The following is an 11866-nucleotide window of genomic DNA, read 5'->3' as shown; positions in this document are numbered from 1 at the left end:
GGTATTTTGCGCAGTTTTTTAAAATCAATTACTACAGTTCTATATCTCAAATGAGAATCTGACTGAACAACTTTGACCTGTATTGCAGTCGTATTTGAGCAGGAGAGTCTATACTTTGACTCATGTAATGGAGCTGTGGACATTGTCCACATCTGGTCGCACACATGTTCCGTCATCACCATGAGCACACATGCAGTAGTTTAATCTGACTCAAGTACTTCCAAGAGCAATAAATGTGGATTAATCCGCTGCTGAAAATAGTCCTCAAAAAGGTCACTATTTCCTCTTGTTAAGAGGCGTGTGATAAACACTACATTTACATTCACTCATTTATCTTTTACCCAAACTAACTTACAATGAGAGACATCACTGAAACTTCAGTGCAATAGGAGACCTTGGTGTAAGTACTAAGAACTACATCTCTGTAATACGTGAAGGAGATCAGGTGGAGAAGAGCCGTGAAAGTTCATAGTAAGAGTTAGTTAGACATGTCAGGGTTTTAGAGGTGTTAGGAGAGGAGGTGTGTTAGGAAACTACTGAGCCTTAATCAGAAGTGAAACTTTATAGTTGTGGTTTTAAAACTTAAAAGAGAAAATGGAGCCTAGTGGAGTCAGATGAACTGAGAGATGAGGAAGTGGAGTAAAAAATAAATTAAAACGAAATTAAAAAGAAAATGGTCTGTGGCTTAAAGGACTAAATGAAAACGGAATGAAATACTACAGTAGTTAAGGTGAAGTTATGAAGTTATGAAGTTATGAAAGGTGAACTAAACAAACCTACGGAGAAACACAGAGAGAGAGAGGGAGAGACAGAGAGAGAGAGAGAGAGAGAGAGAGAGGGAGAGAGAGAGTTTTACAGTTTTATCATAAAGGTAAAGAATAAAGAAACAACATTCTGCAAACTGTTGATGACTGAATGACTGATGAATGAATTGTTGTTACTTCAGTGTTTTTGAACGAAGCAGTCAGTCAGAGACCGCGCTGTGTTCAGGGAGGTTACACGGCTCTGACAGGTGAGGCTTACCTGGACTGAGCCTGGAGGTGACGGCGCAGTGAGTCAGCTGCAGCAGGGACAGCACGGGGATCCATATTGCCGACAACACCGCCATGGAAGCGAACAGCTACACACAGAAGATCCTTCAAAGACGTGACTTCAACACCGATGGTCTGGAGGACGAAGCTCTGACCCTCCTACACCTGTCGGAGAGGCTGCAGTCTGCTCCACCTGTCCCAGCTGAAGCTAGAGGCTCAGAAACATGGAGGTAGTAGAGTCTGTGACTGAACGCCTCTGTTCTCAGCTCTGAAACTAAGTGTTGGGCTGTTCATCTTAAAACAAGTTGGACGACATACCAGCTGGAGGGAGGGACCTCCTCAAACCTGTGTGTCTACTTGTCACTGTCCACTCACCGCACACTGCCTCTGTTTACCTGCTTGTTTTCTCCTGTGTGTGTGTGTGTGTGTGCAGTTGTAGCGTTACACACTGACAAGAGAGAAAACCTGACCACATCAATCTGTTAATAAGGAACATGTTGTCTGTCTTCTGTTACCTGTTCGTGTGTTTATGTCTATTTTAATGGCACGTGTGTAAAGTTGCCTATTTTTCCTACTGATGCAAAACTTTTTTGTTTTTAGTCATTTGACAAACTGCAAAATTAATTAACTGAATACTACAATTTAGATACAGCTAAGGTGTTATCATCCACCCCACGCTGACAGGTATCCCCATACACAAATGTAATATATCTACATATATTGAATTCCCATGTATAAAATATATGTACATACAAAATAAAAACATATATGTACAAATTATATATGAAACCTATTAGAAATTGGAACAATGCCATATATTGACAAATATCTCTAGCTCATACAAATATGCATGTGTATGTATGTATTCTTATACTGTAGACATATGTTACATAATATATGTATCCATCTCAAAGCCTGTCAATATATATTGATAACAGTAGGGTCCAAATATCAGAAACCAGTTTCCCAGAATGGAAAGATAGAAATGTTTAAAATTAAGTAATGAATAAGATTAACATATATAACCATATAGATTTTTAAATGTATATTGTGTTAATAAACTTGCATATATAAATTAAATGTATATCATTAACATATATGTTTGCAACATGTTATATCATATAAAAAATTATCATAGATATGTAATAATATATGTACATATAAAAATATTACTATGTGTGTGTGTGTGTGTATATATATGTAAATATGTGATTATAATATATCACCTTATAGGTGACATATATGGCAACAGAACACATATATATATACATATATTACATTTCTGTACATTTCTGCATCATTTCCTGTCAGTACTAAACAGCACAGCACATACATGCCAGTGCACAGACTCTACTACAGAGCTCATATGACCAAACCTTCAGCTCCACTGCAGTGAGCTGAATGTAAGGTGTGACACCTTGTTCATTAAGATCACACCTGGATCACACCTGGATCACACCTGGATCACACCTGAAGTCATTAAAGACACAACAGAGTGAGGAGTTCCAATAAATGTTTTAATGATGTATAAATGTGATTGATATCAGTATAAAACAGATGATGTGAACAACAGGCTGCATATTAAAAAGTGAAATGAAACATTTACAGATGGGGAACACTGACAGGAGTTTCTACTGAACTAATGGGGGGGGGGGGTCATCCTCAGCTCATCTTTTATTACTGAAAAGCTGATTGAAGATGTGAATCTTTTTTTGCAGCAGTGACCTCTACTGGCTGGTTGAGGCAGCACACTGTGAACAATCAGATCCATCCTCAGACACATCACATCACCGTGACATCATGATGATGTCACATGTGACAGCTGTGGGAAACACTACATCAGTGAAACAGTGAGGACTCAGGACAAAACACCAGACCAGAATCTACTGGAAGAGGTCAAAGGTCATGGAGTTAGATTCAAGGAGGACCATGTTTGATCAGAGTCAAGGGTCATGTGATGAACCATCTCCATGACTGAGTCTCTCCGCTGATGAAGACCATGAGATGCAGTTAAAATGTCTAGTGAGTGAACCTGGATCAGGATCCTATTGTTAAACTGCTGACTATCCTGGCAGTATCAGAATCCACACCAGTGAACCCAGAACCCAGTCCCTGCACAGAGGCTGGACTGTGCAAACACACACAGGTTCTGTTGTCATGGACACTGCTCTGCACAATGGTCCAGTCTCTAATTCAAACTTAGACTCGTCCTCATCCAGCTGGTGAAGGCTGAGTTCCTAAACTGGAACAGTCTGGACCTGGATCATGTAAACCTGATCAGGCCCTTTATATGATTGGCCAGCCTGGTATTTATGTTTTCAATATTGTGTCTCCTTAAGGCCATGCATGTGGCGAGACGGGAGGAGGCGACAGGAAGCAGCGTCAGCTGTGCTGTGGGCTCTGCTGCCCCCTGCAGAACGGCAGGAGCACGACAGCACTCCATGTTCTGCCTGGAGTTTGGGCGTGCCGCACTTCATGAGAAAGTTGAAATGTTATGGACAAATTTTGTTCAGTCAAGACGTAGAAGTGGAAATAACTTCCTGTCAGTCAGCTGAGGTCTAGTGATGTCACTGCTGACATCGGTACCTGCAGGACGCAGCATTTGCTCTTTTCTACATGATGGCACGATGATACTATGTACAGTAAGGTCATTATTACTCCAGGTCACAGGGACAGTACCAGTCTCAGTACCGGTCTCAGTACCGGTCTCAGTACCGGTCTCAGTACTGACACAGTACCGGTCTCAGTACCGGTCTCAGTACCAGCGTCGGTGTCAGTCTTTACATCCTCTCATCTAAACAAAAGGTAAGACTCATTTAAAAGTTTTGGCAAAAGTGCAAATGAAACCATTTGAAAAGATAATTATGCACCTCATCTCTCTCTCTCTCTCTCTCTCTCTCTCTCTCTCTCTCTGTCTCTCTCTCTCTCTCTCTCAGACAAACACACATACACACACACACGCACACACACACACACACACACTCTTTTTTGGACAAGCTGTGGAGCTGTAAAGGGGCAGGGCTATGGTGTCCATGGTAACAGTGCTCAGAGGAGGACACAGGGACAGCCGCCACTGTTCTGTTTGCCTGAGTGACGAGCCGGAGGAGGAGGACTCTCCATCTCCTGAAACCGCCTGTGGATGAAGAAGAGGAGACACAGACAGGGGAATGAATCATTGTCAGGTGTTGTTGCTTGGCCCCTCCCCCCTGTGCAGATCACCCGGTGTCACTTTATTCCCTGTTGAGATCCCACATACAGGCTGATACAGGTTTAACAGAGGTTGAAAGTTCAGCTGGAGGGACGAGAGAACATGAAAAGTGTCACAGAATTCAGGTTTTAGGGACAGGTTCCTAAAACTACATTCAGGAGGTGACACTAAATCCAGGCTCCTAGGTCTTTTAAGGGTCTGGAAACACTACTGCTGCATCACTGAGGACCAGGACGACCAGGACTTAACAAAAGAAGGACAGTGGACGACAACATGTCCACGCCCTCATTAGTGTGAGTGTCCTCCTGATTCATTTGCATAGTGCAGTGGGAGGACCATCACAGGGCTTCAGCAGAACAGTACAGGGTCATCTGAACACACTGAACCAGACTGAGTCTTACAGAGTCTGATAAACCCTAAAACACCTCGTCTGGTTCTCTCACTGCACTTCCTTGATCGTGTTTCATGTGCTGGAGAAAGACTGTTGATATTTGAACTGAAAGGAAAAACAGATACACCCCGCTCCTTCAGAAGCTCCACCCCCAAATTCATGGATGTGCATTGCCAAGGCAGCGACTCAGTGGTGGAATCCAGGCCTCTTTATACAGCGTGGAAGTAAATACTGTTTCTTACAGCTGAGGCAAAACAAACCTTATAATATAAAACATCATCACACAAACAACATGAACACAAACATCCAGAAAACAAGAGTAAAACCTAGAGAGAGTGGTTTAGATTGTTTTTACTCAACTACCTAGCATAGCATATAAACAAATAAACCCACTGTGCTAACAGACTGGTGTTTTTAGGTCTTTGTCTGTTTGTGTTAAAACTGCTTATAAGATGCTTCACTTTTGTGTGACACAACTGAACTCTACAATGACATTAGGTTTTACTCATTTGAAGTAGTAGATTTCATAGAAGATCAATATGTGGTGATCAGTGTTGATGTTGATGCGATGTCCATTGTAAATAAATCCCTGTATGAGAAACACTGGTACCTGATGATCTGCACCAGCTCCAGGAAGGCTTCATCCACGTTGTAGCGGTTCTTGGCTGAAGCCTCCATATAGTGGATCCTGTTCTCTCTGGCAAAGGCCTGAGCGTCCTCCCTGGAGATCTGCACACAGAGCAAACAAGATCCAGGTCTGGTCTCCAGTAAGACCCTCCACTGTCACCTTTATAGCTATACAGGTATGAGGGGGATTTACTGCCCCTCTGTTAAACGAGGTGGCGCCATCCAGCTCATCATATTAGTCTATGTGATCCCTGAGTCCAGTCTGAACCTGGGTTGGAAGCTGATTAGACTCCCTGACCCTCCCTCTGGTCTCAGCCCTGGTACGAGAGCCAGGCAGTGTGGGGAGGTGGACAGAGCGTGTGACTCACCACTCTTTGCTGTTCCAAGTCAGCCTTGTTTCCAACCAGCACCATGGGGAAGTCGTCCCGGTCCTTCACTCTCAGGATCTGGGTGTGGAATTTCTGGACCTCATGGTAGCTGTTGGGAGGACAGAGGGAAAGACTCAGTCCACAAGACCCACATGGATTCTGAGTCAATGATATACACATGTCACTCTGAGTCACATCAAACGCTGCAGAGGACTGCATCTGATCGTACAGATGTCCACACACACACACACACACACACACACACACACACACGCACAAATATACTGCATATTTATAAGGGTTCCCTCCTCTGCCATTACAGCCTTTAACAGAGGTGTGTTACATTGTGTGTTACAGCGTGTGAAAGTTTTAGTGTGTTACAGTGTGTTACAATGTTACAGTGTGTGTTACAGTGTTACAGTGCATGTTGCAGTGTGTGATACAGTGTTATAGTATGTTAAAGCTTGTGTTACAGTGTTACTGTGTGTGTTACAGTGTTACAGTGCATGGTATGTTAGTGTGTTACAGTGTGTGTTACAGTGTTAAAGTGTGTGTTACATTGTTACAGTGCATGGTATGTTAGTGTGTTACAGTGTGCGTTACAGTGTTAAAGTGTGTGTTACATTGTTACAGTGCATGGTATGTTAGTGTGTTACAGTGTATGATACAGTGTTATAGTGTGTTACAGTGCTATAGTCTGTTACAGTGTGTGTTACAGTGTTACAGCGTGTTAAATTGTTATAGTCTGTTAAAGTGTGTGTTACAGCATTACAGTGCATGTTACAGTGTGTGATACAGTGTGTTACAGTGTGTGTTACAGTATAACAGTGTTACAAAGTGTGTGTGTTACAGTATAAGAGTGTGTTACAAAGTATGTTAGTGTGTTACAGTGTGTGTTATAATGTTACTGTGTGTTGCAGTGTGTGTTACAGTGTTATAGTGTGTTACAGAGTGTGTTACAGTGTTATATTGTGTTACAGTGTTACAGTGTGCATTACAGTGCTATAGTGTGTGCTACAGTGTGTGTTAAAGTGTTACAGTGTTAGTGTGTTACAGAGTGTGTTACTGTACGTTGCAGTGTTACAGAGTGTGTTATAGTGTGTTTCAGTGTGTGTTACCGTGTTATAGTGTGTTACATTGTTACAGTGTGCATTACAGTGTTATAGTGTGTTACAGTGTGTGCTACAGTGTGTGTTAAAGTGTTAGTGTGTTACAGAGCGTGTTATAGTGTGTTTCAGTGTGTGTTACCGTGTTATAGTGTGTTACAGTGTGTGTTAGTGTTATAGTGTGTTACAGTGTGTGTTAAAGTGTTACAGTGTTACAGAGTGTGTTACGGTACGTTGCAGTGTTACAGTATGTTACAGTGTTATAGTCTGTTACAGTGTCTTACAGAGTGTTACAGTGTGTTACGGTGTGTTACAGAGTGTGTTACAGTGTGTTAGGGACCCCCCTCTGAATCAGATCTGACGTATTTGTTTTATTCTGATCCCCACTGTGGCCGACACATTTCTAAATGAGCTCTGTAGTAAATGTGACCTGACAGAGCCACAAGTTTGTGCTCATGTGCTGTTGTTAGAGTCTTAGAGCTCAGCATCGGTGCCTCTGACAGACCTGGACAGTTTAGCAGCCCACCAGGCAGGTCTGTGGGTCCAGAATCCTCAGCTGTGTGACTCATGAGAGGCACCATCACTTCCTGTTGAAGCCTCGGACACAGCCAGTGACACAGCCAGTGACACAGCATCATGATATGCTGGCCCCCCCCTTTACACCACCTACAGCACTCACTGCAACATCTGTGACCAGTATCACAGTTCAGTCAGATCTAAGTGGTTTCAGAGACGGAGACGTTCTACATGTTGTGTTCACCACAGAAGCTCCAGAGCACATGAACAATGTCATCAAATCCACAGTAAAAAGTCTGTGTGTCCTATAAACATGGACGTGTGTGAGCAGCAGCCAGACTGACTCACAAACAGCAGAGTTAATGTGTGTGTCTGTGTGTGTGTGTGTGTGTGTGTGTGTGTGTGTGTGTGTGTGTGTGTGTGTGATGATTCACATGTTACTGTGGTGAAACAGCAGTGTGACCCACAGCACCACAGCCTGCCTCCACGGAGCAACGCCGGCCAAGTACAAGTCCTAACAAGGGAAAGAAACATGCAGAGAGCAAACACACTGCCTGTGTCTTACCTCATCACACTGCAACACACCCTGTGCTCTCAAACAAGCCTTCCACACACATCCTGCACTCACTCTCACTGTGAAGTGTGTATGCAATGTGACGGAGCCTTACTGTCCAGCCGGGTCTCCTTTCCATCAACGGTACAGATCTTGGTGTAGGAGTCTTCGATGGTGGGGTCGTAGTCTGACACAAAGTAGGACTGTGGGACAGACTCTGAGTTAATGACGGTCTGCTGCTACAGGTAGTACTGCAGCTGCTGGATACAGTCAAACATCATCCGTACATCAACACACATCTGACTCCATCTTCAACTCATGTATAGAGGACATTAGCTTGTAATGCTAACAGCGCTCAAGATGTGAACAGTAACAGATTCATAATCTCCACATACAGACAGTGACAGGTTAAAGGACACAGGATGATGATGAGTGGTCACTGATGGTCTGATGAGGATGATAATGATGTCACAATCGCCTGATCTCAGTCCAGTTGAACTATGGTAGATGTTGGAGCGATGTGTTAGACAGCGCTTTCAAAACACCACATGAGGGAATATGTTTATGAAAAATGTAGTTCATCTTCCAGTAGAGTTCAGAGACATGGAGCAGTGAAGCTGTTCTGGATCAACAACTGACTGAGACACTGTATGATGGTGTCTCCTTTAACCTGTCACTGTCTGAGTGTTACCTGTTAACAGTGAATATGAACATGAATAAGTTCCCTGACTCACATACTGGACTAAGGTGCAGATGTGAGGAGCTGGATCTGAGTATTTCCATGTTGTATTTCTACTCTGCACTGTCCTCTCTTTATCGGACACACGCTGTTCCTGTTCCTGTTACTGTTACTCAGGTGATGGAACTGGGGCCAGTTTCACACAGATATCTCAGACTGGTCTGTAGTGTTGGTCCAGTCTTAATGTTTCTCACAGATTAGTCTGATGCAAATGATGCAAATAAAGACTCATTTTAAGCCAAAAACATTAGACACCTTGCCTCCAGACTAACTACGGTCTACGACCAATGTTACCATGGTAACAATCAATGACGCCTGCGATGACCAGTAGCACCCAACAACAAGAAACAGAAAAACATGGCTCATAATTTGTGGTTTGCTAACATTGTTATGGAGAGAGCAAAGAGCAGGGAAAGAGTTTTTAGACCAAATCAGATTTTTCTTTTAATTGTTTCACTCCTCAAGTAAAACGTCCTTGTAACTGTTGAAGTAGCAGACAAACATTTTCTGCTGAGGGTAAATAGAGCTGAGAGGTTGGAAACGGTGACTCGGTCGACCATTTTTTTTTTATTTTGAAAAAAGTCTTTATTTACCCAGAATTCATTGTACCACAGTATGTACCATACACTTCAAATTACTGTGAATGTTCTGAGCAGCATCCATCACAGTGAACATCATGTCTGCTTGTTTCACATGCAACAGGAGCTGAATGAAGAGCAGACATGATGGACAACACATATATGACTAAAGGCCATATTAATCACTTTATCAATCGCTGTATTGATCAGTGTTAATAACAACAGCTGTCTGAAAATCCTCACCAGGCTTTGCCATGTTTTAAGTTCATCAGGACCCTTAACTGTATAAATCTCTGTATTGATCACTGTATTGGTCACTGATAACTGAGTATTAGTGCCTCCCACTGGCAGGTCTTTTCCTGTTACACATCTGTTACACATCTGTAACCAACACGAGTCATTACTGTTAATAAACCCTTTATAACACTATGTGCACAAACACGCGCGTGCGCGCACACACACACACAGTTCTTACCTGGATGAACTGGATGGTGAGGGCGCTCTTCCCCACCCCCCCTCCTCCCACCACCACCAGTTTGAATCTTTCCTCTTCGCCACTCATACTGGTTTTGAACTGGGATTGATCCGGACCAAAAAGCTTCCCGGGCCTGATACAGAGTGCCGCGGTTCACCAGCAAACAGCGCCGATCCGAGCCGAGACCACGACCAGGGTGAAGTAGTCGAGTGAAGCGAAACTTGTTCACATGGAGCTCTTGGTCTAGAGACAGTCTTTACCGCAGCAACACGTCGTTCAGAGACACACCTGAGGCCAAAGTCCCACCGGAGACACACCGACCGACAGCCGAGACAGCTTCCTGCGGACCGGCACCGTGTTTCGGGCCGAGTTTGGGGTCTGAAGCGGACTGAAGCGGACTGAAGCGGTCTGTGGTGTCTTGAGTCCTCGGCCTCCAGGCTGCTGCTGAGGGCGGAACTGCTTCCTCTTTTTTCTCTCTTCTCAAGAAACTGAAGCAGCCACACTCTGACACACACAAAGACAAAAACACACACTCACACAGACACACACTGACAAACACACACACACAGCGGTCGACACCTGGAGAACACACACACTCCGGCAGCACACCTGAGTTTCCTCCTCCTGCAGACTGAAAAGTGAACTCAACTCTCTCATGTGTCACTTTCCTTATTTGGTCATTCGGAGTATCCGTGACGTCAGTCAGCCGGCGAGCACGTACAGGATGTGAACTCAGCACGAATTGCTACAGTGTCAATAATAAGTTCTGTTCATGACGTCATGAGGCAGTTTTTGTTGGCTCACAGACGCAGATACGGTCCGTCAGTAGACCCCGAGTCAAACCCGGAACAAAGGGAACCAATCAGAAAACAGCTTCTTCACACTCACACACTACTCAGTCCCTCTGTAGCAGGGGCCTCTCTGTGAATGCTTCAGAGAGTGGCCTCAGGTCACCGGAGAATCAGTTCATACACACACACCACATTGACCTAAAAACAAACAGCACCCACAAAGAACTAGCACCCTCCGTGAGGGTCTGGGAGCAGTCCAGGTTGGGAGACAGTCACCTGTCTTGTCACCTGGTGGTCTGGAGCATGACCACTGAAAGCAGAATCTCTATCACTGGATTATAGCAAAACAAACAAACCAAATACCCAATTGGGTATTGTGCATATGTATATCTCTTTCTTCACTGAATTTCATGAGCATCCAAAGACCTCGATTCCAGCATGGCCCTACGTTTGGGGCCCTATGGAGCCCGCTGGCCACGCCTGAACCCAGTTGCCATTGAAGTTTGCAATTTTTCACAACCTTTAGGTGTGTGCGAATCTGAGTTTTCAAGTACGCTAAGGCCCTCAAAAATGCATTTTAGCAACTGAACAATAATAATAATAACTAATAATAATAGTGATGATAATACAAAACAATAGGTTCCTCACTTGAGCCCTGATAATATAGCTTTGTTGGTGGTTAATTGTCGAACAGAACATGAGGAAGTCTATGCTCCTGTTTTTTGAGGCGAGTGCAATTTTAGTGTTATTTTATTTATATGGTAGCACTAATTAGCAGGTATTTCTGTCTGTTCTCACCAAACTTGACTTGTTAGCTTAGCCCATTAACTAGCTATTTACCCGGCAAATTAATTAGCCTTGGGTAAGCCTTTGAGCAGGACACCTAGATGCCCAGCTGTGCTAACAATGCTAACAGGAGCCTATGCTTGCCACACTTATTTACCAGTATGAATGAAGACAGCTCCACACACTCTCCTCCTCTTTGCCTATTTTTTGAATTAGCTGGGAGTTAGGGATGGAGACAGGTACTGCCAAGATGGCGACGGTAGAGCAGCTCACTCTGAGCTTCAAAACCGCTCTTCAGAAACCTGTGGAGCCACGGAGGCTATGTCCATCTATATTTACACTATATGATTATGCATGAGCACTTTAACATTTCACACTTCAAGCTACTCTGCTGGAGTATTAATGTGGCCCCAACTTTTCAATGTGATCATCTGATTACAGTGAACATAGATTCATTTAGGAACATGCACAGTGTAGGAACAATATCAACTAAAATAACTCAGGACTCACAGTACGCCTGGGACTGCTGGGGGCCCTGGGGCTGCTGGGGGCCCTGGGACTGCTGGGGGCCCTGGGGCTGCTGGGGGCCCTGGGACTGCTGGGGGCCCTGGGGCTGCTGGGGGCCCTGGGACTGCTGGGGGCCCTGGGGCTGCTGGGGGCCCTGGGACTGCTGGGGGCCCTGGGGCTGCTGGGGGCC

The 11866-nt window shown here is 44.2% G+C and overlaps 2 protein-coding genes across 2 annotated transcripts in view; both read right to left on the bottom strand.

Annotated features, from left to right (window-relative positions):
* The window catches only part of prrg2 (proline rich Gla (G-carboxyglutamic acid) 2), a 6607-nt gene extending 5312 nt beyond the window's left edge, over positions 1-1295 (bottom strand). The window contains exon 1 of the mRNA XM_087174201.1: positions 973-1295. Within this exon, the coding sequence (XP_087030327.1) occupies positions 973-1108 (136 nt within the window). The 5' untranslated portion in view covers positions 1109-1295. The remainder of the gene's footprint in view (positions 1-972) is intronic.
* Positions 1296-2527: 1232 nt separating this feature from the next.
* Positions 2528-10358, bottom strand: rras (RAS related). Its single transcript, XM_087174200.1, has 6 exons — positions 9593-10358; positions 7882-8003; positions 7689-7761; positions 5626-5883; positions 5241-5359; positions 2528-4164 (listed from the first exon to the last, which is right to left on the bottom strand). Exons 1-6 carry the CDS (start codon positions 9677-9679, stop codon positions 4077-4079), a joined length of 747 nt encoding a protein of 248 aa, XP_087030326.1. The 5' UTR covers positions 9680-10358; the 3' UTR covers positions 2528-4076.
* Between the last annotated feature and the right edge of the window lie 1508 nt (positions 10359-11866).

The sequence above is a fragment of the Seriola lalandi genome, unplaced genomic scaffold (genome assembly GCF_002814215.2).
Source record: "Seriola lalandi dorsalis isolate HSWRI2012SDOR001 ecotype SW California unplaced genomic scaffold, Sedor1 jcf7180002054327, whole genome shotgun sequence".
Lineage (NCBI taxonomy): Eukaryota > Metazoa > Chordata > Actinopteri > Carangiformes > Carangidae > Seriola > Seriola lalandi.
The sequence above is the reverse complement of the archived record's forward strand: the minus strand, read 5'-3'. Positions and strand labels throughout refer to the sequence as shown.